At 39.7% G+C, this 27666-nt stretch overlaps 1 protein-coding gene across 13 annotated transcripts in view; it reads right to left on the minus strand.

The window, feature by feature from the left end:
- The window catches only part of R3HDM2 (R3H domain containing 2), a 173504-nt gene that overhangs the window by 36669 nt on the left and 109169 nt on the right, over positions 1-27666 (minus strand). For 9 of the 13 annotated variants that reach the window (XM_060762996.2, XM_060763001.2, XM_060763007.2 and 6 more), the window contains 8 exons: positions 26482-26560; positions 24940-24999; positions 21510-21650; positions 18931-19039; positions 15989-16084; positions 14188-14219; positions 14032-14085; positions 6338-6573 (listed from right to left, as the gene is read on the minus strand). In XM_060762996.2, the coding sequence (XP_060618979.2) occupies positions 6338-6573; positions 14032-14085; positions 14188-14219; positions 15989-16084; positions 18931-19039; positions 21510-21650; positions 24940-24999; positions 26482-26560 (807 nt within the window). The remainder of the gene's footprint in view (positions 1-6337; positions 6574-14031; positions 14086-14187; positions 14220-15988; positions 16085-18930; positions 19040-21509; positions 21651-24939; positions 25000-26481; positions 26561-27666) is intronic. The other 4 variants (XM_060763008.2, XM_060763005.2, XM_060763006.2 and 1 more) reach the window with 1 other exon arrangement.

The following is a 27666-nucleotide window of genomic DNA, read 5'->3' on the forward strand; positions in this document are numbered from 1 at the left end:
ACAAATTAATTCAGCAGAGATGCCTGTTCCCTTTTCACCCATCCAATTTGGAGTCCAAAAGACCCCTATCTATGAAGGGAAAAGGGTTCTAAAGGAACTATTACTAATTTACAAATGGAGAATCAAAAACATTTGAACACAATGTGTTCAGTTTATTTTGGTTCCAGAATCTGGTAAATAGCTCTTTGGTTCAGAGTTTCTGTCATTCTACCCAATGATCAGGAATGAGCCATTAAAGGCATCTTTAAAGCTGGTAAATGTATGAGCATATGTATATATTTATGTCTCACCTGTTCATATACCATCAATATAAATGTATATGAACATAAACATAATAATATAAAAATATAAATGATTTTTCACGCAACAGCTTCACATGCAAAGGTAAGTCTAATTTAGAATCATAGAATCCTAGAGTTGGAAGAGACCTCGTGGGCTATCCAGTCCAACCCCCTGTCAACAAGCAGGAAAATAGCCTTCAAAGCATCCCCGAAAATGGCCCCCAGCAGATGACCAAAGCACTCCCAACAGATGGTAATTTAAATAACACTATTTTTCTACTTGTACAAATTGAAGCATCGTGATCTACTGTTCCCCAACTCCAAAGACCTTGAAGGACCACACCTTACCCCAAACTTTTTTTTAATGCTCTTTTGTGTCCTATGGGAAACAAAAAGAAACTTGGTCACTATGAAGGCTATTTTAGGTTCCTGGAAAAAGGTCTCTCCAAGGCCCAGAACATGTAAGAGGAACATGGGAAAATTGCCCTTACAGTCCTCAGGACTGAAATGGCTCTTCCCCAAAACATTATGATATGGTCTTAAAGATTCCTCTCAATCCAAAACTTTGCACTAAAAGATTTGGGAGAAGTGCTATTTCTGCAACACCTCTATCAGAACCCATATTAACATATAGTTAACACACACACACACATATATATATCAGGTGTTAAAGCACTATATGTTAATATTTCCAAATATAAAGTATCTGTGAATCAACTGATACGTTATTAGATGCTAGCACCTAATGATTATTTCCCCCTTAATTTCTGGGTTTGAAATTCACACTGGAAGTTTTATTTACTCTTTATTGTTATATTTCTATAGACCTGGTAAGTACAACTAACTTTAGATAACAGACGCTTTGTCCAACTGGCAAAAGTATTTTCAAAACTCAGACCCTTCTCCAAGGCAGTCAATTGAGAGACTATTTTTATGGTCTTTTTTTTAGCACAAAATACTGACTATATAATGCAACATGAGAATGGGGATACAAATATTAACAGCTCTAAGCCACCTCCGAGATTATGCCATAAGTGTAAGAGATACGGTAGTAAGATAAAATAAGGGAACATATTTTATCTCATTTTAAACATAATAGCCTTCTATTTGTATCAGAACAAGGATGCACACTGAGGCTCACAAACTCTAAATATATCTTTACATACATCAATATATTTATATTGTTATATTATTATGTTATTATGTTTATGTTCATATACATTTATATTGGTGGTATATGAACATGTGAGACATAAATATATGCATATGCTCCTGCATTAATCAGCTTTCAAGATGTTTTTAATGACTAATTTAACAAATCATGTATAAATGCACAGCTTCTACACGTGGAGATGGAAATAGGTTTCAAAATTAATTTCAACTTTCTGTGGAAGCTGGATACAGAATTGCTCTGGAGAACCTAGAAATGCCTTCAAAGAACATATACTATTTTGATCATATAAAGAACAGCAGCAGAGGCAGTAGAAAATACAGTTATATATGAATAATCAATTTTTAATGGCTGTACATGTTTTGAATACTACTTCACATATATATAGTGCTTTTGTGGGGATATAATTAATATTCTGCTTAATTTGAAGTTGTCACTTCCAATGGTTTAGATTAAAATGCTACCCCAATCTTTGGTATGCTCAAGAATCTGTATTACATTAATCTATCTATATGTAGGTTGATTGGTCGGTTTATATTACAAAGGTTCCTACATGGCCTAACTGGTCAGGACCAAACTTAGGACATGCATTCATTATCCAACTTAAAAGGGGAGGGTGAAAGGTATGAGAGAAGGGAAGAAAGAAAAATGAACAGAAGAGAAGGGAAGGGAGAAGGAAGAGAGGGAAGGGGAAGAAAAAAAGGAGGGAGGGGAGGGAGGAGAGCAGAGGGGAAAGCAGAAAACAGGGAAGGGAAAGGGGAACACGTATCAGAGGAGGTAAGAAAGAGAAAAAAGGGAAGAGAAAGGAAAGGAAGAAAGACAGGATAAAGAGAGGGAGGAAGGGAAGAAGGATGGAGGGAGCAAAACTGTATGAGGGAAAGCAAGGAAAGAAGGAAAGAAAGAAAGAAAAGAGAGGAGGAAAATGTGTATGGTAGAATTGGAAGAAGGAAAGAATGACCCACAAAGAAAGCCTGCTCACAATTGCCAGAGCATTCCCATGGAGACATTGTGAGGTAGGCTTACAAGAACTGGAGAAGGCAGAAAGCAGGCAGCAGTATGCCTACAACACGCAACAACTGGGCAGTGGCAGATACATATGCCAGTGTAGTATAGATTATATTCAACACCTTTTAGCAACCTAAAACAATCCCCCCCTTCAAAGAGGAATGATGTGAAAGAGTAGAACGGAAACAAGAAAACACAGAAATCTGAATTAAGGTAGTTATTTGTTGGGTGTAGGACATGTGCGGGATGAACAGCAGCTACTGGAGAAAAAAGAAAGTAGCCTAGCTAATTCAAGGATATCATTTTCTATCTAGGAGACAGCCATTCAAATGTCACCTTTGTCTTTCATTTGCACTACACTAAAACACTTTTCTTTTTGTATAAACAAAATAATGAAGCCTGAAGAATGAATTGCACCAAAATGCAAAATAGTCTAAAAGCCCAGGAAGATGTTTTGTCTGAACTACAATCCCCATAACCCTTTATTACTGGCAAGTTTTGGGATTTGGGGTACAAAACACTTGGACCCAAATGCTCACAATGTCTTCTATAAGCAGAGACTATCCTCTCTGCCCTAACAGCACTGAGACCACCATAAAAAGTTCAAGGACTTATTCTCCATACTTCACCAATATACATGGCTGTAAAAATTTGTTAACCACATAGAAGCTTTTTTAGTCAGCAGGGAAAGAAGAAAATATGAACTTCTTTTGATGCATGCACCATTTTTTTAAGATTTCCAAGCAGGCAGCTGTAGCCTAGAGTTTTTGTACATTTCTACCTTTACAGTGATACCATGGGGAGGGGGGGGGGAGATAATCATATTCATAAGTATATATGCTAGAGGAAAGAGAGGCAAGGCAAGAAGAGATAAACAAAGACATTTCAGTGTCTGCCCTTGAAGTTCTGCTGGAGGATTACTGTAAGCAGGGTGACTACATGGATGACTGAATATGAGTCATCCCTACTGCTGCAGGAAGCAACAGTGAGAGAAGAGACATGATGTTGCTGCATGCCATATCCTTTACGGATGCATCCCTGTATCAGAGCTCCCCCACCCGCAAAAAAAGAATGAATACATCTGTAAAATTATAATCCATCCTTGTGCACAGATAGAAAGCTGGGAAATGCAGAGAAAGGATCTAAGAATCCATACATAACATCCAAATCAACAAGAAGACATGTAAGCAGTGCTCTGCAGAACCTGCTCTTCAAAGCGTCACAGGAACACAAAACAATAGTCAGTAATAAATTCAGCATTGTGGGAATATTTGCAGGCTGCGTGCTATCTCCCTCCCCTGCTACATTTTAAAAAAACCCCTCTAGGCCTGCCTTACCCAGCTGCTGTCATCCTAATGTTTTGTACCGTAACATTGGCTATCTTACTGGCCAATGATCAGGTAAAGATAAATGTTTCCCCTTGACATTATGTCTAGTCGTGCCTGACTCTGGGGGGTGGGGGTGTGTGTGCTCATCTCCATTTCTAAGCCGAAGAGCCGGCGCTGTCCGTAGACAACTCCAAGGTCATGTGGCCGGCATGACTACATGGAGTGCCATTTCCTTCCAGCTGGAGCGGTACCTACTGATCTACTCACACTTGCATGTTTTTGAACTGCTAATTTAGCAAAAGCTGGGGCTGACAGCAGGAGCTCAGCCCGCTCCCCAGTTTCGAACTGCCAACCTTTCGGTCCGCAAGTTCAGCAGTTCAGTGATTTAACCCGCTGTGCCACCGGGGGCCAATGATAGGCATCCAAAACTTTTCATGCCACTAAGTGGCACAAGGTTGAGAACCACTGCTCTACATCCTACAGTAAAAAAGACTGAGTGATACTGAAGGAAATCTCTGAATATAGAAAGAAAGTGAGCAAAATGTTTAAAAAAGTATAGATAGGTACATGAACAGAAAGTTTATAAAACTATAACAAATTAATGGGAGAAGGGTAGATGCAGTGGAACAAACCAGTTCTTTCACATCCTTCCCACCTACTATTTCATTGTACTCCTCCCTGCCCCAGCACTCCCATTTCCAAAGCATATAGCATCCAAATTATAGGATGCAAATAAGTACTTCACTCTTTGGGAAACAGAATTTCTGGCAAAGTGGCCACTACTGCATGCTTGAATATTTTACATAACGGGTGGGAAAATAATATTACAGTATGTACTGAAGTAATTTCAAGAGGAAGTGGGTAAAGAAAGGTTAGCTACTCTAAAATGAAGAGCTGCTACAGGAAATGGATTTGCGCCCACAGACTCCTATCCATCCTTTAGTGAAACAGAATGTGCAATTAGCTGTACTTAATCAAATTTTCCTCAATTTGAAATGAAACTGGTAAGTGCAGAGAGTGATAAAACTGAATGTACCACAGTTCTGCCTCATCAAAAAAAGCTAAACAGTTAGTATAAGATATATATAAAACACAATTCTCTTTAGATATGTTTTCCACAAACACAGTGCTATGCAAATACAGCCATTATTAAATATAAAAGAAATATATACTGTTATATGCTATTGCAAATGCTCAGAGAAAAGCTTGGAATGTATTTGACTATAACACTTAAGCCAAACAAACTAAGTCAGATAAGGGTATTTAAAGAACTCTTATCTATAAACCCTGTGTCAGTGCAAAGATCTGAATGATCACGGAAAACTAACCTATACTGAGTCAGACCCGCTAGTTCATCTAGCTTAGCTCTGCCTATACACGGGGTGGGATTTGGGCAGCCCTTTAGATGTTGCTGGACATGTTTTGTTGGCTGTAACCAGAGCAACTAATAGAGATAAATGCTGAAAGATGTACATAAATAACATCAGGACCACATAAATTCCACTGCTTATCTACACTAAACACACCTGCAAACTGTGCTATGACAAAATGGATTATAAGAGGAAGTACTATACAAGCATTTTCTGGTCATCCCCACAGATGATAGCTAGAAAGTAATATCACAGAGTGACAACAAAGATTTGCATGCTTTCAAGTAATTTCCAACTTACAGAGATCCTAAGGCAAACCTATCACAGGGTTTTCTTGACAAGATTTGATCAGAAAGGGTTGCCTTTCTATCTTCTAAGGCTGAATGTGCTTTTTCCAAGGTCACGTAGTGAGTTTCAATGACTGAGAGGGGATTCAAGCCTTGGTATGCAGTGTCTGAGATCAGTTCTCAAACCACTATACCAGTGGTTCTCGACCTGTGGGTCCCCAGGTGTTTTGGCTACAATTCCCAGAAATTTCAGCCAGTTTACCAGCTGTTAGGATTTCTGCGAGTTGAAGGCCAAAACATCCGGGGACCCACAGGTTGAGAACCTCTCTGCACTATACCATGCTGGCTCTCACAACAGAGATACACATGAACACAGTTTCATCAAGTTTAGTGCATTTTAGTATAGTGTAAATCAATGCATATTCTGCCACAAGTATCAATGAAATGCCAAAAAATAAAACAACTCCCCCCCCCCAACCCCAAAACAAAAAAACAGTGCTTGTAAGGTAGGACTAGTATACTCAGGTCCTGCATCTTGAAGGGGGCATCTAGAATATTCCTGGAACAGGAGTATTTTTAGGGGAGCATTGCAAGAAGGCAGGCTCTCCCAGTGCCAATGCTTCACTACTAACAGATTACTACTTTGAGTCCCAATGGGTGATACGCCACCTTCTCAGGTGGCTCCAGATCTTCTCTTCTTCAAGGGGTATCATTTCTGCAGCACTTATGCCCATGTGGCACTTCTTCACTGACGTAAAAAAAACCAATATCTATTTCTTAGGGGACTAAATCAGCTTTAGTCCTGGATTGCTCCTACTAAGGCAGGTTCACCACTGCTCTCCTTCAATACCTGCTCATTTTACTTGAGCAAGGGCAGCAATGGGGAAAGTGATACCTGGCCTGATAGTCCTGCTGGCACTGCTTCCTTTGCCAATGCCACCGATGCTGTCTCCTCGCGTCAAGATGGAAATGCCACTGAAGCTGCTGGCTTTGGTGACAGGAGGGCGCATATTGCGGGTGGAGCCATCTGAGTCTGTGCTGCTCCATGGTCGAGGCTCCAGTGACTTCAGATCGCTATCCGTGCTGCTCTGGCGGCTGCCTGAAGCTCGGCTGAGCCCATCCCGGTTACCCCTGCATCAGAGATCACTGTGGTTAATGCCTCCAAGAAGTAGAAAGAAGCAACATATCTGTACATTCAAGAAAGCAACATATTTTTTGGTGTTAGAAGAACAGACAAACAAACACAAGTAGCTACACTGAGAAGGACCAACCAGGGAGCACGTGAGTGCTGCTCCCACTCCAAACACACTAGCATGGAGGCAAGGGAATCTTACAGGCTGCTCCTGGAAGTACAGGCTACCTTATGTGTAGAGTAGCCTGAATTCAAAGGTCATCAGAAACAACAGGTGAACTGACCTCACCAAGCAAAAGCACCTGGCAGAAAAAGACATTTGGAATGCAAACATGTCCTGACCTCAAGGTCATGGGTATCCCTTTGTGATCTGATAGCAAAGACAGCTAATTCTGTCAAAGAGGCCAAGCAAGTTGTAGCCCAGTACTCTAATCACTACCACCAGCTCTTTGGTAGACTATAATTATTTGGGAGTATACCACGTTCGTTCATTTATTGGCTCTGTATCCGACCTTTATCTCACAATGGGGGACCCTCTTCTGCTCCTTGCACGAAACATCTTCAAAATAGCTCAAAATGGATGTAATCTGTCCCCACTATGAGACAAGGAGAATAGAGAGTCCTCACTGTGAAGCCAGCAGTTAGAAAATATCACACTCTAGCCATCTGGCTATTATGAGAAGATGCAAGGAAATAAAAATGCTTGCTTCTAGATTTCAGCAGGACAAGATGGGAGGCTGTGTCATTTTCAAAAGAGACTGAGTAAAAAGAACAATTTATGATAAGTGATGTCTAAGGCACCAAGAATGTGGTTCAATAAATAATTCCACATGGGAGAGCATTTGGAAGAATAAATAATGGAGGGACCAGAATGCACATCTGATTTATTTTATTTGTATACTTTACATACTGTGACCATATAACGGATATTAATGTATGCACAATAACTGATTTTCATCTCACCTGCTGAATGTTAGGAAGTAACAGTAACAAAAGTATAGCTGAATTATGTTATAATTGTACTGTTAGCCCTCTTTATCCACAAATTACACCATGAGATTTTTTTTAACCAAAAAGACAAAAATTGATTTTGCCATTTTATATAAGGGACACCATTTTACTATACGATTGTATATAGTTGGATGGATTTTGATATCCATGAGGGGTCCTGGAACCAAACCAAGAGCTCATTGTAACTTGATAAGAGAGAAAAGGTTATTTCGAAGTATGACTTCAACTACATTAATTACTCTAAGAGTTACAGGGACCGTGATCTTCCTATCTGTGTGTCTTTTTGTCCCATGAGCCAGCACACTGTAGAATTTTAATGGAAGGAATGTAACTACTTCTGTTACTTTTGCTTAATGAATAAATAGAGTGTTCCTTAACTATTACTTTGGACCACAGAAATGCAAGAAATACTAATTATTTTAAGAAGACACTTCCCAAGCCCTAGACAGTTATTAAAGTTTAATACTACCATTAAGTGAGGTACAGAAGAGACAACAGCTCAGAACACATGTGGGAACACCTTAAACCTTTTGAGGCTCATGCCTTTCTACCTCATCTACACTACCAAAAGGATAAGTAGTCCTTTAAAAATACATCCTGTGGCATGTGTAAAGAAAGAAGGTACCATTGGCTCAGATAGCACATGTGGTCTAGGTTAGTATACTTTTTTTCATGTCAGGAGCAACTTGAGCAACTACAAGTTATTTCTGGTGTGAGACAACTGGCCATCTTCAAGGACATTGTCCAGGGGATGTCTGGATGTTTTACCATCCTGTGGAAGGCTTCTGTCATGTCCCTGCATGAGAAGCTGGGGCTGACAGACAAGAGCTCCCCCCACTGTCAGCATATAAGTGGAAAAATACTTTTCTTTATTTAAACCCAGTATTTCTCAAATACATTTTTTCAGAAGAACTCCTGGGTGCAATTAAGATATTTAATTCCCAATTTTGATTTCAATTCCAGAATTTTCTTTCCCAATAATGTCACAAATCAAAGACTGAAGCTAGTTATACCCAAGAATGACCTTGAAGAAAAAGTGATATCTGAAGGGCATTGGACCTTTCAGAGCATTCCTCCACTTTCCCCCCACAAAGAACTATCTTACCATTTCAGCTAATCAATAGCAGCTCCAACTCTTCTAACTACTTATGAGTTGGCCTTTGCTTAAATTTACAAATGTAACCAGACTTCCCATTACAGCAACATATTTGTATTAAAATGGATTTCAGTCAATGAGGCCACACACTTAAATATGTCTCCAGGTGGCTTAACGTCAAATACGGACAAGAAAGGTCAGCCAGAGAAGGAAGCTGCTTTTCAGTTCTAAAAGAAACCAAAACAAACCATGTCTTCCAAGTTTGAAAGACCACGTCATTACCTTAGAGATTGACATTTTGTTTCCTCTATTTTTTTTATTGTAAAACAGAGTTTGAAGGATTAGGACGGTGTGGTTTTGGTTGTAAGGTATACAAATGGCCAAATTAGACTGCAGACGGGTAAGAAAGCCCCTGCTGAAGGATGATGGGGGCAGATTGAGGACACTGTTACACAACTAACAGTAGTCACCAGCATTTTGTTCTCTTGGGAATGTTATACGTGCATACATTTCTACTCCACAAGACTTGCTGCCACCTCTAGAGCTTAAGAAAAAAGCTAGGAACTCCTATGACTTTCTCTTGGATAGGAAGGAAGTAGTTGGGATTTTTTTTTTACATGCTACTCACAATAAATGACAGAAACATTACAGTGGGGTTAAAAATCCTTTCCATTGCTCCCCTGAAGCTACAGCTACCCTGTAGTCCAATGGAAAAACTTATGGGCAACTTCACACTGTTTCTCTTTTCATACGTCCCCCCTATATGTTGGAGGCTAAACAATGTGGTACTTAAAAGTAAAGGTTTTCCCCTGACATTAAGTCCAGTTGTGTCCGACTCTGGGGGTTGGTGCTCATTTCCATTTCTAAGTTGAAGAGCCAACATTTTAATGGTACTTAAAGATGAGTGAAAAGCTGGCAAAATCGACTAGACTGAGAATTGTAAAGACAATTATACTAGATATACCAGGATTTTTAAATTTTCAATTCAGTTTCAATTTTAAAGGTTTAGCACAATGCTGCAGCCAACACCACATTTCATTGGAACCTAAGCTGACCAGTAGTGGTCACATATAACATGGGTGAGATCATCCGGAGTTTCGGAGTGCGGTGTCATCTGTACGCAGATGATGTCCAACTCTGTCACTCCTTCCCACCTGCTACTAAGGAGGCTGTCGAAGTCCTGAACCGGTGCTTGGCCGCTGTGACGGTCTGGATGGGGGCGAACAAATTGAAATTGAATCCAGACAAGACAGAGGTGCTCCTGGTCAGTCGCAAGGCCGAACAGGGTATAGGGTTACAGCCTGTGTTAGACGGGGTCGCACTCCCCCTGAAGACACAGGTTCGCAGTTTGGGTGTGATCCTGGACTCATCGCTGAGCCTGGAGCCCCAGGTTTCGGCGGTGACCAGGGGAGCATTCGCACAGTTAAGACTCGTGCGCCAACTGCGACCGTACCTTGGGAAGTCTGACTTGGCCACGGTAGTCCACGCTCTGGTTACATCCCGTCTTGATTACTGCAACGCTCTCTACGTGGGGTTGCCTTTGAAGACGGCCCGGAAGCTCCAACTAGTCCAACGGGCGGCAGCCATGGTATTAACAGGGGCTGGACGCAGGGAGCACACAACTCCTCTGCTGTACCAGCTTCACTGGCTACCGATTAGCTACCGAGCCCAATTCAAAGTGCTGGTTTTGACCTTTAAAGCCCTAAACGGTTCTGGCCCTACATACCTATCCGAACGTATCTCGGCCTATCAGCCCACCAGGACCCTTAGATCTTCAGGAGAAGCCCTTCTCTCTATCCCACCTGCTTCACAGGTGCGGCTCGTGGGAACGAGAGATAGGGCCTTTTCTGTGGTGGCCCCCCGGCTTTGGAATGCCCTCCCTACTGAATTAAGATCAGCCACCTCGCTAATGGCATTTAGGAAAAAACTAAAAACCTGGATGTTTGAGCAAGTCTTCAATTGACCTTCGATGTGATGTTTTATCTGACCATGGATTAGCAATCAAGATAACGAATTGGATGATGATTTTAACTATGAGATGTCCCGATCTGTATTGGTGGCCCAATACTGTGTATGTTTTTTGTATGTATTTTTATTCTAATTTTATATGCTTAAATGAATTGTATATTTTAACATGTTGTAAACCGCAATGAGTCGCCGCACAGGCTGAGATATTAGCGGTATACAAGCATACCAAATAAATAAATAAATAAATTCATTTCGCTGAGGTTCACACAGGAGACGTCCATGTGGACTGTGTCCTTTAAACCTAATCAAGAAGTTTCATCCCTGAGCAGGAATTAAGACCATCTCACACATTAATCTTCACATTCCAGGCAATCTCCAATTCCTACAACAGCCCCCACTTGCCAAAAGAATGCACTGTGAACTAAAACTAGAAATGCGGAAGGGGAAAAGCTATTATATTCTTCAAGCTGAACACTGTGCTGTGTCCCCAGGTGATCAAGTTCTTAATTACATTCTAACACTTGAATCTGAGCTGCCATGCCCACAGAGGAATTCCTCATTTGTGATGGGCGCCTACTTTGGTTTGATTCCCACAAGAACTAATTTAGCACTGAACTTTAATTTATTAGAGTGATATCTACGCCCGAGGTGGCCCTGCTATGAGCCAAGAGACGGAAGCCACATCAAGATGCAGATTCTGGTGGCTGCCATTAAGGGCCACAGAATGAGCAAATGGATGTAGCCCATGGGATACTGTACTATGCACTAGCTGCCTGTGCAAGCCCCAATGAAATGAACAATCTAGGCTGACTCCGATAGGTATAGCTTGGCCTGAGCCATAAAGGACTTGCTCCTTGACTCATGCTCGGATGCCCTGTTTCGTCAGTTGTGCTTCTATGTCTAATTAAAATTCATTTCTAATTAAAGTTTCATTTCTGTGCCTAATTAAAGTGTGGGTTTTAATCTTCCAAGGTCTCAATGACTTGGGACTGGATTACATTCTCCCGCATGTATTTATCAAAATCTTCAGATCTTCTTCAGCATCTCTGATCTAATTGCTATGAAATGAAATGAACTGGGTGAACAAGATGCTCAGGGCCTCTTTAATATGGCAGCCCAGTGGCAGAGTACTATCCCAGATATTACCTCTGTAGCTTGTTCAATAACTAGGGGAAGCACCTTTGTTCCTAAAAGGCTTCTAAATAACTCACACAGCGTGGACAATTCAAGTTGTAAAACCTGTGCTCTAATGAGGGTTAAGGTTAGCTTTCTTTTGTTGGATTTAGACAACATCTGAGCTTGTCTGAGAGCTTACTTGGTATTCAAAAAGCTTCTATATATTTTATTATAAGCCATCCAGAAAACTTTACATTTTGGGGCAGCGTACAAATGTCATCACTACAAAAATAAACATATTTTGAGACACAAGTTCTGTTGTAAGACTGTGCTTCTAGCACTAGGTAAGTCTGAAAAAAGAGTAATCAAAGGTCATTCAGAGCAACCAAAGCTGAATGTCCCTCTGCCTGGTTTCAAGAGGAGAACATCCAGATCTTTTAAAATGCTACAGGGGAACAAGGGAACATAACCAACATTCATGTCTTTAAAAAATCTATCCACCACAGAAATCATCATAATATGTTTCCAACTGCAACATTAGCAGGGAGTAAGAGGTATATTGTGGATTCATTTCTCATGTGGAAAATTCTTGTCGACATTTTCATAAGACTGCTCCCTCAGCTGTTGTACCAGCATACAATGATTCCTGTTTATCTTTATGTTGTGATTTTCATTTTTAAGGTACAGTCAGTTCTTGTTTAAAACAAAATTTAACGTTTTCAGAAATGGAGAAACTAAATTTTCTGTCTCCCCAATTTCCAATATGTCCGGGGCTATTCCAGGCACAAAACTAATGTCATGACATCACTGCAGAGGAAATCACCTACATGTCCACAGACCCCAATTTTCCATTACGTTTTCAATTCCATTTTTCTTTTGTTTTTTGTTGTTTCTCCCTTCTTTAGCCCACTGGCACCTCATTGCTTAATAGAGAGCTAGAGATCTCAGAAATATTCACACATCACTTGTTGGTTGACCCAAAAAAAAAGGTGATCACCCTAATACAAATTTTGAAAAAAAAGAGAGGGAGAGAAAAAAAAACTAAGTCTAGTAGCAGTTTTAAGATTCACATTTCAGTATACGCTTTCATAAATATTCATCCACTTCTTCATATACAATGCAAAGTGATACTAAATCTTATTGAGAATTTTTATACAGTTGTAGAAACAAGACAAAATGAAACAGGTCCAAAAAGATGCAAATCCTGACCCTCACTCTAAATTAACAAGGAGTTGGGATATAGATTTTCCAGACTGTTACAGTGGTAACTTAAATATTAGTGTTTAAAAGCAATATAGGTCAGTTCCCTTGGAGTCAAAACTTTCTCTAAGGAGATTCCTTTTGTTTCAGGTGCAGTTGTGAGAACTCATGTGTTAATATATATGTAATGCGCAATTAAAATATTCTTTGCTCACACCTTTACTAACATATTAGAATTAATGAATACCATTAAATTCAGCTGATTTCCTCTCCAGTCTTCCTATGTAATTTCCTTGTTTGAACTCAAAGATTTGTAAATCCCATATTGCATGCCAAGATTAAAATGGCTCATTCAGCTGTTTGAAAACTTACGGTGAGCATCAAAATTTTCAATGTTATGGATACTATTACATTCTGTTCCATTCCCACAACTGTATGTGTATGCTTAATAATCAAGGGCTTTAATATTACTCTGTCACTGCATCTGTGGAAGTGGACTAAAATTCACAAAAGCTATGCTACATTATCTTAAAGATACTTTACCTTAAAGGTACTGCTAAATCCTCCCCTTCCCTTTTTCCTTTATGTGCAGTAGACTAACACAGCTACTTCTTTGAAAAATCATTGCATATGGATCTGTAATTTTTATTAGCCAAATCTTTTAGATACTCATCTCACAAGAGGTTAGAGAAATCCAAGTATTTAATGAGATGGAAAACAATAATTTCCTGGAGTTTCTACAGGCATTGTTTTAAGAATTCCCGGTTCTTGCATCAGATTCCCATTCCAAACTTCTATGGGGTATACTCCTTAATGCACTTATTTGATAGTAAGCTGCACTGAAATCAAGGGAACTCATTTCCCAACTAAAAGCTCATGGAGACCAAGAATGATAAATGCATACTCCTGAATAAGCAGAAGTTTTAATTTTCATTTTATTGTGGGGAAAAGAAACACGAAGTGATGTTGCAAAAGATATGACAACTTGAAGGACTCCACAAGCAGCCATGCATGGTGCGAGCTTGTTCTGCAAGACAAATGTATGCAAGAAATCACACAGAGGTACCTAAAGATCTGCCGCCTTTTGTGAGAGCTAGAAGAAAAGCCTTCTTTGGAGAGTCTGTTGGTTAACATCAAAGAAAAGCATGGTTATGGAGTTACAGAATCCTCTCCCTTATAAAAGACTGAAGAACAGAAGAAAGCATTAATGCGCTTTACTAACCTGCTGTCATTCAGGAACCCGTTTTGGCCCGACTATCAGCAGACAGAGTCACAGGATTTGAAATAGAAAGAAAAAGAAGAAATCATGTAAGACACTGGTTCTCAGAACATTGAAATCAAAGAGTATCTAAATCCTCTAAAAAACAGTAGATCAAAATTCAGTGCTATCATATTCCTGTTACAAGAGGTATAAATACAAATTCTGCAAGGAAAATAAAGCATTTAATATATACACAGAACAATAATATAATAATAAGAAGAAGGGAAGTCCCATATTCCCAAAGGGACTTGGGGAGGTTTCCAAATGGACAGAGTGCCCGCAAAACATAAAGGCAAAAATAATACATGAAAGTAAAAAACAATACACAGTACAAAACATCTTAAAATAAAAGCTTAATAAAATACAAACCCAGATAAAACACTCTAAAGATAAAAGTATAAAATTGATTACAACAAGCCACTATTTTATTTTTAAATATGAACAATCAACGGTTTACATAACTTTTGAAAGAGGATGCAAAATATACCCCCAAACAGCAAAGGGCCCATGCATTCAAGGAAGAGAGGAAATCTTGTACTTGATGCCAGACATTCTGATCATTAGAGTCAAGAAGGATCCCTTTGCAGACTTTCCCTAGAAAGTTAAGATGCCATACATATCTGATCTGGATAGTTCTGGCTATTTATTTTTATTTTTCACTTGCTGTCTTTCTGTATCCACTTCTTACACTAACTTCCTAGAGGTCTTTGACTTTCTTGCTTTCCTGTCACAGTGGGTCAGCACTGGTAGGAGGCTAGTAGCTGGCTGCTGTTGGCTTAATTACTGCAGTATTACAATGGGAATACCTCACCTTGGCTGAAGCTGTCAAATGCTCTAACAAGACATTATACTCTTTATAAAAATGGCTGGATTTTTTTAAAAAATGCAACAAACTTTTCAAGGCCCACAAACTTATTGCAATGGGGTTTTGAGCAGATGTTCCAACTGTACAAATTTATCTAAAGAAAGTCAAACAAACACAAAACATGTTTTGATCCCAGTGCTTGTCCTGGAATAAGTGATAGTTTATCCACAGGAATTAGTAGCTGTTAGCAGCTATGTAGAAATGACCCACTGATGCATCAGCCTTACTTCATTTACTAACAGGATACTGCTTTAAAATGGGGCCTCTCCTGTTTTTGCCAAGACTGAGAAATACTTCAGTGACAATGTTTATTATGCAAACAATGTATCTAGCTTTCTGTGCACATTTTTTTAAAAGCCAGGTTGATTGTGTATGTACAATTTCCATGTGGTTCAAATCCACATTCATTAGAAGATGCCTCCAAATTCCCACCACACCCTTTGCCAGGCTGTTAGTTAATTAATCGTAATTCAGTTTGAAGCCCTTGGGACAAACTATTCCCCTCTTATCTAAGATACCCATGAAGTATGCATATGTACTCAACATGAATTAGAGGTCCTGGTGGCAAAATAAAACAAAATGGCTGAAAGATTGATATCTGATTTCTATTCAGAGAAATGAATACCAAAATCAACATCTGAAGGCAAGGGTGCAATGGCGGACTCCTATAACCAACCTGGTGTCTTGGTGTTTTGAAATACTTCCAGTGAACATGATGGTATAGAAAAAGTATTGCAGCTAAAGTTCCAAAAAAATCAGGAGAGCACTAGAGCAAGGGAGAATGGAATCTTTTCTCACAAACTGCATGAAGTTCTCACTTCACTGTCCAAGACCTCATCAACAACCAGGATGGAGGACACAAAAAGCAGTGTTTTATTGTGAAGTTTCTACACTCACCTCCCGTGCAAATATGCGTTCTCTAACTCTTTGATACTCTTCTTCTCGCTCTTCAATGGATTTGCTCCTCCGTCCATCCTGCAGTGGGATTCTGATCTAAATTAATATACAGAATGCAGCTTTATTAAGACCTTGCCAAACAATGAACACAGTCAATGTAAATTACCATGCTAGAGGTATATCCCATTTAAGAAACTCAATTTGTCACATTTCCTGCTGGATTATGAACCTGATCCTTCACTTTAGGTGAGCTAATTAAAGAAGCGCCACATACCATGCTTCTGAAAAATATCAGTGAAAACAATTTATATTTTAAAGTTCACAGCAGGATGTAAACAGCCAATTCCCAATGTTTTGAAACACACAGCAGTCTGACACATCTTTGAAAAAAGTGATAACACCATCATTATTAGCATTAAAATGAACACAGTGTCAGATATCCAATGTGACTGCAGCGCAACAACTTATTCATCCTTTAAATTGTATGTTAACTTTCCTTATACTATCTATTACTGTTCTAGAGGAGAAAACTGGCAAAACCACCATTGAATATGTCTTGTGAAATTCATTGGGTCTCCATTGGTCAACAGGTAATCCGCAGGCAGGCAGACACAGACACACAAAAGCAGTAAAACAGAAAAAACAACTTCAAAAAAAGCCAAACGGTTTACCTAATTCTCAGGCCTAATAATTTTAAATTGACTCTTAAAGGTAAGGGTAAAGACATCAAGTCTAGTTGTGTCTGATGCTGGGGGATGGTGCTCATCTCCATTTCTAAGCCAAAGAGCCAGCATTATCCGTAGACACCTTCAAGGTTATGACTGCATGGAGCACCATTACCTTCCCACCAGGGCAGTACCTATTGATCTACTCCCATTTGCATGTTTTCTAGCAGGGGCTAGGTCGGTAGAAGCTGGGCTAACAGCGGGAGCTCACCCCGCTCCATGGATTTGAACTGCCTACCTTTCGGTCAGCAAGTTCAGCAGCTCAGCAGTTTAACCCGCTGCAACACTGGGGGGTTCCAATAAAAATGGACCCTTACTGACTATTAATTTTTTTTTAAAAAAAAGTTAAACCAGCTACATCCCAAAATAAGAGAGAAACAACCACATACCTTCCTGATATTCCAGCCAGCACAAATGGCTGGAAAAAATATGCAAGATAATGCTTTTTTAAAAAAAAATCTGAAGAATTCTAGACTGAGAGAGACTGTTCTCTCATAAGATGCAAGTACCGTGGCTGATGGTCAGGATTTACGTTAACTATAGTCTAAAACCTATGAAAGGTTTTCCCTTTCATATCATCCTTCTGATGATAACCTGTCATCAATTAAGAAAAGGATTAGCTCCACTTGTATGTCTGTGATGTTCCTCAGGGACAGCAGCACCATCCACCTACCCACCCATCACTGTATTTATATATACCACTCTTTTTCTGACTGGAACGAAATATAATGATAATAAAACACATATAGTTCAAACACAGAGCGGATAAGAATAAACTTCAACTTGCTTGTTGAAGGTCCCAGGGTAAATCCAAGAATCTTCAGTGATAACAATCAGATAGTACTTGATGGTCCGAGCTATCTCTATCCAAGATAATACAAGGTAATGCTTCTCATACCATGTGCAGGTCTAGCAATCCCTAACATGGCACAAAGCAGTATCATATTTGCGCCCATTAACTAAACTGCCCCCCATCCCGGACCCGGAAACCCTATGTCGACTGGCAGTCAATATCTAACAGACCAGCACCAGTCTGGGGCCACCACTACTCTACAAAAAAAAAAATCCACTATACTACAACAGACACAGCTCCACCTCTCTGGTTTCATGGCCCAAGGAAAAGAGAAGTATTTCTGAATAAAGCCTTGCAGTACATGAAGGCAAATAGCCATAGATTCAGCATCCCAGATAATTACTGCAATGTTATCAACAGGGTGTGTATCAGTCATTATTGATCTTAAACAACCCAGAAAGTATTCTCACTTCCATAACAACTGCAAAGAAGAACAATAATATTCATCTTTTGTAAAGAAATGGCTAAAGAAATGGACCTGGCTGTGGCACAGCAAGTTAGTAGCCTGCTGCATTAAACCACTAATGACCAAGAGGTAATGAGTTCAAAGCCAGCCCAGGTTGGAGTAAGCGCCCAGCCATTAATAATCTAGCTTGCTGTTGACCTATGCAGCTCGAAAGACAGTTGCATCTGTCAAGTAGGAAATTTAGGAACTGCTTTATGCGGAGAGGCTAATTTAACTAATTTGGAACACCATAAAAGCTTCCAGCAGTGTGAGCAAGAATGAGGAAGTAATCCATCAAGGACTTGGTGTCAGAAGTGGACGGTGAAGTGGCAGCTCCCCCTGTGGCCAGAATCAAGCATACCCTCATGAAGCCGGAAAGCTGGAATGTTAAATTGCCTCTGTCTGTCTATATATGTTGTATGTCTATGGCATTGAATGTCTGCCATGTATATGTACATTGTAATCCACCCTGAGTTCCCTGCGGGGTGAGAAGGATGGAATATAAATACTGTAAACAAACAAACAAGCAAGCAAGCAAAAATAAATAAATAAATAAATGTTTCTACCATCATTCCCACCCAAGTACATCATTCACCAGAACTCACTGCACACACATGCTCAAGGCCTTGTAAGCACTGCTAACAGTTAAAGAAGAACGTTTAATAGCTTTGAAGAGGAAACACATGTCCATCTGATACACTACACTCAAAACACAACCCTGTGGATAGTTTTGAACAAAAAAAGAATCAGAAGAAAGAGAAAGTAGAAACTGCCATGTGCCACTTTACAAAAAAGGAAGGGGAAAGGAAGAGGAAAGCACATTTACAAGCCCAGGTAGGCAAGGAACCTGAACCATTACAGCTATGCATGCACATCTAAATGACGACCACACGAACAGTGATATTCCAATTAATCTCACCTGATTATCATCCCGATCAATGCTGGCATCATCTCGCTTGAGGATAAACCTCTGGGGAAACTCAGAGCTCTTCTCATCTTTGATGTGCTCAGAGAATCTCTGTTCAGGGCTGCAGAGAAGAATCAAATCAACTTACATCAGGTGGGGTGATGAAAAACTAAGAGAACTAACATTCTGCTGGACCAGAAAGATCTATCTTTGAATCCAATTCATTAGGACAGCAAAGAGCAGAGTTTCCCATGAACTGGACCCTGTGTACAAGAATCTGTCCCAGAGGGAAGGCAAAAAGCCACAAGAGCTATGCTGTGTTAACCCATGTTCCCAAAATGATTTTATCTATTCAGTCTACCTTATGGGTTTACTTGATCCAGATAAAATATCAAAAAAAGTCTTAGGTTTTGTCTGGCAACTATCAGACCAAATATAAGCTACAGTTTACCATGCTCACGCCAGAAAATAAACATCATCTTAATGTCAAAACAAGTCAGCTTTAGAAGCCCCCGGTGTGATCTAAAATTAGAACCAAAGCATATTTTCCAAGTTATGCTCTGCCTTGAAGGGCAACTCTCAATACAGTTGCTGATGGGTAGAAAATGATCTCCCTCTGTTATAGGGGAGCCTGTTCCCCAAGGGTAACCCACAAAAGATTAGGTGTTTGCCATCCTGTCTCAGTTTGCCATACAGAGACCTTTCAAATTACTCTGTTTCACAAAGAAACAGAGAAACCAAAACCTGATTGGTACCAATGCAAGTAACAAGGCTCCAGAAAGCTCCAATATACACTATATAAAACTGAGGACACAAGGAGAGCCCAAGATTCCCTTTACTAACCAACCAACAAGGAAGGAAACCAGGGCAGAAGCCTGCAAAGATTTGGGGTTGTGTTTTTCAGCGGCTGCTCCCAGACTTTGGAATACCCTCCCAAGACAGATCAGTATGGACCCATTCCTGCTTGCATTTCACAATCAAGTTAAGCTATTTCTTTGCCCTCCTGCATTTGGAGGAAAATAAGGGGCATACAGCTGGGGAGGTTGTGGGTGGGAGCTGAGGAATTTATTTAGTTTTAAATGTACCGTATATACTCGAGTATAAGCCAAATTTTTAACCCCCTTTTAAGTTTTTAAGCCCCTTTGGCTTATACTCAAGTCAAAGTTATTTATCATTTTACTGTGTTGTTATTATTATTACAATTATTATTTTACTCTATTATTATTACTTTTATTACATTTATTATTTTACTTTATTATTATATTTATTATTTTACTCTATTATTGTTATTATTACATTTATTATTTTACTCTATTTTTATTATTACATTTATTATTTTACTCTATTATTTCTGTTATTATTATATTTCCATTATTTTACTCTATTAGTATTATTTTTATTTCATGTATTATTTTACTCTATTATTATTGGAAGGATACGTAAGTACATTTACACTGAAGAAGGTCAGAATAATGGTTTCATCAGAGTTGGACAGTCTTATCTTAAATTACAATTTTATGTAAATATTCAAAAACATTTAACGCACTGATGGCTCAATTAAGATTATTTTATTGGTAATTATTTTTATTTTGAAATTTACCAGTAGCTGCTGCATTTCCCATTCACGGTTTATAAACGAGCCAATACTTTTCCCAGTTTTTGTGTGGAAAAATTAGGTACCTCAGCTTATATTTGGGTTGGCTTATAATCGAGTATATATGGATAGTTTTATTTGTACAAGTATTTTGTATTGTATCTAAATTGTATTTTGCATTCATGACACAAGTATTCATTATTTTATTTTATTTTTTACTTTTGTATTTAGCATGTTTTTAGATTTATTGAACTGTGTCATGTCAATGAATCTCCCAAAGGAGATAAAGGCAGGGTTAGAAATAAAGATGATGATAATAATTATGCTCACTAGTCAGACATGAGCTCCATCCACTAGACAGTAACTCTTGCTGTCTCCCCTGACTACCAGCCATTCCCATGGGAAGAACCTGAGAATGAGGTGAAGGGCAAGGAATGAGAACAGCAGAAGAACAAGAAATCAATTCCATGAATATTGTCTTTGATGGAGCAAATGATGTCTCAAGAAGCCAGTTTTAAATAAGTGAAAGGTCAAGATGTAATAGAAAGAAGGATGTTGAAAGGGTCCTAACTTATTTTTAAATAACAAGTGCAATAAAGTAAGCTGCAAACGAAGAGGCCCCTGATATGATAATTCATATCATACAAATTCATATCATACAAAGAAAACTTTCTCCTTCCTGATGTTTAGAACTTCATCCCCCCAGAACTGTCAGCCAGGATAACACACAGTAAAGAACAGTGGGAGGAAGAGTGAAAACATCTGGGAAAGCAATGCTTCCCTGTGCCCATCTGAAGATAAGCCACATTTCCTCAGATTTCACATTCAAAGAAAGAAAATAACATTGGCTAAGTGTACACAGCTGCTGTAATACATGTAAAACAATACCTGTAAAAAGCTTTGAACTCTTCAAAGTGTTATAAAATCAAAACTAGCATTCTTATTAGTTCTCCCATCCTGTCCTCCCCAAACTGACTGAAACCCATTCTTGCCTTACATTCTGGTGTTACTGGTCTTGTTGATAATGACGGCTTTCCCAGTTTGGTCTACGTTGTGGTCCATGCCAAAATAGGCAGCAACCCGGTGTAAAAGCATCCTATGGTAGGAGGTCATTTGGGGAAACTTCTTGAACTGATTACTGACAGCCACGAAGATCAAAGCAGGGTTGGGGAAGGAAGAGAAGAGAAGATTAAAAAAAAAACAAAAACATGACATACAACCAAAAGCTCAGGCTTAACTTTTTTGCTGGAGGGAAGATGTGGGTGAAATTACCATGAAAATAATTAAAGGGAATGAAAAGACCATACTCTGATATATTCTACAATAATCCTAACTCAAAGTAACTGCTCTGTTCAACCAAGTCCAGAAATCTACTGAAAGCAAGTTGTGATTCCTATGAAGGAAAAGTGTAGCAGTGAGATACAAACAGGATATTTTTGCTTACAGCAGGACATAATGACTTGCAGTATTTTTAAGGACAATACTTTGTTGGGTTCAAAATTGTATGGGATGTGGAAAAGGAGCATCTGTTCGTATGGCATGCAAGAAAACAGAAACACCCATGGTACCTCTTGATCATAGAATCATACAGTTGGAAGAGACCTTGTGGGTCATCCAGTCCAACCCCCTGCCAAGAAGCAGGAAAATTGCATCCAAAGGACTCTTGACAGATAGCCAACCAGCCTCTGTTTAAAAACCTCTTAAGAAGGAGCCTCCACCCAGTCCAGGGCAGAGAGTTCCACTGCTGAACAGCTCTCACAGTTAGGAAGCTCTTCCTCATGTTCAGATGGAATCTCCTTTCCTGTAGTTTGAAGCCTTTGTTCCGTATCCTAGTCTCCAGGGAAGCAGAAAACAAGCCTGCTCCCTCCTCCCTCTCACATATTTATACATGGCCATCATGTCTCCTCTCAGCCTCCTCTCCTGCAGGCTGAACATGACAACCTCTTTAAGGCACTCCTCATAAGGCTTGTTTTGCAGACCCTTGATCATTTTAGACGTCCTCCTCTAGACACATTCCAGCTTGTCAATATCTCCCTTCAATTGTGGAACTGGACACAGTATTCCATGTATGGTCTAACCAAGGCAGAACATAGGGGTAGCATGACTTTCCTGTATCTAGACACTATGCTCCTATTGATGCAGGCCAAAATCTCAGGCTTTTTTAGCTGTCACATGACATTATTGGTTCATGTTAAACTTGCGCACAAGGACTCCAAGATCTTTCTCACACATACTGCTGCCAAGCCAGGCATCCCCCTTTCTGTATCTTTGCATTTCATTTTTTCTACCTAAGTGGAAGATCTTGCATATCAGATCTTGAGTATATTTGTCTTAAAACTAGACATTTTGCTAACAAACATGTTTTCAGTGAAACAGAATTAACGCAACTCAAAAACCTAGACAACAGAATAGTGCCCAGAATAGTGAATGTTTCCAAGGAATGACTAAATGAACATAGACACAGTTTATATTGGGGGTGCTTTGAATGCCATTTTCCTGCTTCTTAGCAGGGGGTTGGACTGGATGGCCCACGAGGTCACTTCTAACTCTATGATTCATGCGCCATCATAGCGACAAGTGAGGAATGCTAGGAGTTACAGTTGAGCATAATCTGAATAACCAACACTGCTCCCACTCAGTCACTGTGCAGCCTGCAGTTTTATGTGCTGGTGAGATTTATTATAAATGGCTTAGAACAGACTGCAGAACAACTGTGTTCTTCTAACATATCTTCACTGTGAAGAACAGACAGCTCCATGTCATTTAAAATAGTGCAAGAATGGTGCTTCAAAGGTAAATGGAACAATTTATGATCTTTCTAGCAGCTGCGAAACCAACAATAACCACTTATGTTTCAGACATGCTTTGTTAGGACAAACTCTAGGCTGCTTCATGTTTATCTATTTATGTGCTAAAAGATAGATATATGAGACCCATTCCAAACCCCGAGATAACTATGAATTTGACTACAGTATTTTCTGGCATACAAGGCGACTGAGAATATAAGACGACTCCCAACTTTTAATGATAAAATACAGAGTTAGGGATATATTTGCCGTTTAAGACTACCCCTCTTCCAACACTATGCACCTGCGGCCCTCGCTGCTTTCCTTTCAAGGACCTCCTCCGCCCTTGCCGCTCACCTCCTCCGAAGGACACTGGGCTTGCCTAGGCCCGCCGTCGGCTGCAGCATGCCTTGGATATGTTCGCTGAGGCATTCTGGGAGCCGTAGTTCCCTGACTCCTACTGCTCCCAGAATGCCTCAAAAAGCACATCCAAGGCATGTCGCAATCCAGGGCTGCTGGAAGTTGTCGTCTGGAGGCATTTTCTTGGGCCTAGGCAAGCCCAGTGGCCTTCGGAGGAGGTGAGCGGTGAGGGAGGAGGAGGTCCTTGAAAGGAGAGCGAGGAGAGTAGCGGGGACCGCAGGGAAATCCCAGCGGTCATCACCCCCAGCCAGTCTCTGTGGCAATGCAGCCTGCCACTCCTCCCCATGCCCTCTCTCTGCCCTCTTCCCTCCCTCCTCAGGCTGTGCCAAATAAAAGAATATTTTATTATTTTCTTTTAACTATTATTATTTTAATTTATACCCACGTACTAGACGACCCCCAACTTTTCATAAGATTTTCTAGGCTTAAAAAGTCTAGTACACCGGAAATATGGTACTTTAAAAAAAATCCATTGCTATTAGTTGTTACATCATGACAAAAGGTAACACATTAAATTATGCCTTTGTAATGCTTCTTTAAAAAAAAAAAAGAACAATTTGATCCTCTCCCATTTTTATAAATGACCACCAATAATTTTTTTTTTCATGACAGAAGCAACTTTCATGCAAGTCGCTTCTGGTGTGTGATAATTGGCCATCTGCAAGAACATTGTCCAGGGGACGCCTGCCATCCTGTGGGAAGCTTCTCTCAACTCCCTGCATGAGAAGGTGGAGCTTACAGATGAGAGCTCACCCTGCTCCCCAGATTCGAAACCCAAGTTTTCAGTCAGAAGTCCTGCAAGCACAAGGGTTTAACTCATTGCACCAATAATGAGGGAAAGGTACATCCCCCCAGCACATGAACACTGTAGTCATTATAATGTCAAAAAAGTAATGTCATTGGCCAAAATTTCTTCTTTAAAAGGCAATAAATAACATAATAAAACCACATGATAGCATTATATATGTGAAAACACAGTAGAGGTGATTAGGGAAGAACTAAGAAGGAATCATGGGGAACTGTGTATTGTCCATATTATCTTGTTCTTCCCCCAAGACCTTGAAATGGCAGCCAATTAGGGAAGAGCACTATTAGACAAAACTAAAGGCGGCTCTAATCTATCTGTCTTTATATTCTAATATTTGAAGCTTGATTGGGAGCAAAGCCATTTCACTGTAAGGAAACATAATTAGTGGACATCTTTTAAGTCACAGTACTTACTTGTTATCATTAATAAATTCCAGGATCTCCTGTTCTAATTTTAGCAGCATCATCCTATCCCTGTTAAAGAGAAAATAAGGAAAAAAGAAAGGAGGAAGCATCCAGGGCATAAATAGCTATACAGATCTTTAAAACCTGCAAAGGAGTGCCCTCCTCCATCCCAACATTAAGCTAAAAGCTCAACATAATTCGACAATAAAGGCATCACTACCTGTCCTGCACTGACAGTTGCAAAACAGATGTAGCGAGTTTAAAGGAGAGCTTTTTTTTGTTCAGGTAGATTCATTTCTGCACAGTGATTACACTTCTAGGAGCATAATACCCCATCGGCTCTCACAGAGCCTGTATTATTAAAGAGAAACAGAAATCAGAACTTAGCCAGAGCCTAGCATTCAGCAATGGCATTGTTTATTAGAGAAATAACAGGAAATAATTTACACAGGAGTATCAGGAGGCCATTTATAGAGAGTTTTTTGAGCTATTGCGGCTCATTCTTAACTAACTCATACCCATTACTTTCTATCTTACCAGTCTTATGCTCAGTACAAGAATACATCTACTTTGCTGGGCTACAATCCTAGAATTATTCTAATTCTAACTTCTTACATTTACAGGATTTACAAAGAAGCTCTGTCAGTCTCAGAGGTAAAGCTAAGTGGATATTAACTAGACCCTCATTGGGAGACCACGGCAAGACGTGTGCAACAGCTGAAAAGTAATAATTTAGGCATTTGAGAGCCCCTGGGGTAAAGTCAGAGAAAACCATGTAATTTCTAAACATCGACTATCTTCCGCATGGCCAACATCAGTGCTTAGGAAGGTTATTTACACCTTCAAAGGCAAAGTACCTGCCAGTGGGGTTTATCCTAAATTGGCAGGTTTAGAAGCATCCGCACTCCAATCCAAGGTCAGTGGCTAAGAATGGTAGTTGCTATTATGATTTTTCACAATATTCTGGGCCAGTGTTTCTCAAACTCTGCACCTCCAGGTGTCTTAGACTTCAGCTCCCAGAAATCCCAGCCAGCTTACTAGCTCTGGGAGCTGAACATATGGAGGAGCACAATTTGAGAAACTCTGCTCTAGAGAATTCAATATTGTGGTTACTGAACTCCACTAAATGATACTGGAATACAGCGAGCCTTGGCAATTGATATTTCTACAATCAGATCTCCTGCAGCTAGCAGATAGGCTCTGTGCTGAATTTAGACATGGGCTCTTGCTATGGCCCAGGGGCCATGTAAAGAGCCCGCTGATGATGTTATTTCCCATTTTATGCCCCAGGACCCAAGAATCATACATCTCTATGTATTTGCAAGTAGCAAAATCGAACAAACTGAGAGTGTCCCCCATAGGAACCCCACATCATGCTCATCAATGCTTCCTTCACCCCATGAGACAAGGGACTCACCAATGTTCCCATAATTCCACCTCATATTCACAACATAATCCTAGTACTCCCCGTGCTTTTAGCTCTTGCAACCTTGAAAGACCACAATCTACTTTCCAGTTGAAAATCTACCACATAAGTGTACGTGAACCTACCTTGGGTTTTTCTTCAGTGTATTTACTAAAAATTCATGCAAATCTATTCCAGTGGAGTCTGTGTATTCCTGGCTGGAATCTACAAGAGATGATAGTAGGAACTCAAGCAATATTCTCTTTACTGGAACAGCATGCAAAGAGTGAAAACAAATATGAACAGTATGGTTCTGATATAATGTGCAAGGGCTCAAGCTCAGTGGTAAAATTCCTGTCACTTCTAGCACGACCAGCAGAGTTAGATTGGTTCAATTGGAACAAAGGGTCAAATGACCATTCGAAGACATTTATCACTTTGGTCCCAATCTTTTGTTTCCAGACATTCTTGGGCAATGATTTCCTAACATGCCCAAACAGTGGTGATGTTGACTAGGAATGGTGGGAGTCTGAGATCACCAAGGGCCACTCAAGATTTTAGAATTCTTGCCCTGTGCTTAGAATAAGCAACAGATTGAGAATTAAGTTACCATTCTAGGATGTTCTTGTTCTGTCAGAAACTGCATAAATAATTGCACACAAGTCATTTCGCCCAACATAAATTTCCTGTCTCTAACAAGTTCTAGAAGGATGACATCCTAAAAAGAAGTTTACAGCAAATGATGCTTGGTAGAACTGAATACAGAACTGAATTTAAAATGAAGCTAATTAAGTGTTTCTTTGAGCAATCAAGGTATCTGGCAGGATTGTCTTTCGTGGTTTCTTATCATTCAATACCAACCTGTGCCTATATGCGGAAAGAATTCCACCCACTTCTTAATGCATGACGGATGACTGAGGAATTAAATATTTGCAAAGTCTAATATAAATCTACTGAATAAACAATTCTCAAGCTAATATGCAGATCAGAATGAAGGTTTCTACTGGCTTTTGCTTCTTGATACAACTGCAGTTTTTTTTTTGTTCAAAGCACATGAAAAAGTCCATATTTTCACAGATAAATGGCTTTGAAATATATATTTCAGATTCCCTTTAGAAAGGTAAGATATGGAGGAGAATTAAAGACTAACATTAGCCTGCCCAACTTTTAAGATCTTTCAGAGAAACTCTGCTTTGTTCTGTCACTGTCAAAGTCATGATTGACAAAAACACAGGAACAGGCATTTCTGGTGGCATCTTCAGATCTCTGAAACTCCTTGTCAGGAATGGTCCAGGTTGCCCTTACTCTAGTTGTCCTTTGGCTATAAATAC

This window comes from Anolis sagrei, chromosome 2 (genome assembly GCF_037176765.1).
Source record: "Anolis sagrei isolate rAnoSag1 chromosome 2, rAnoSag1.mat, whole genome shotgun sequence".
Classification (NCBI taxonomy): Eukaryota; Metazoa; Chordata; class Lepidosauria; order Squamata; family Dactyloidae; genus Anolis; species Anolis sagrei.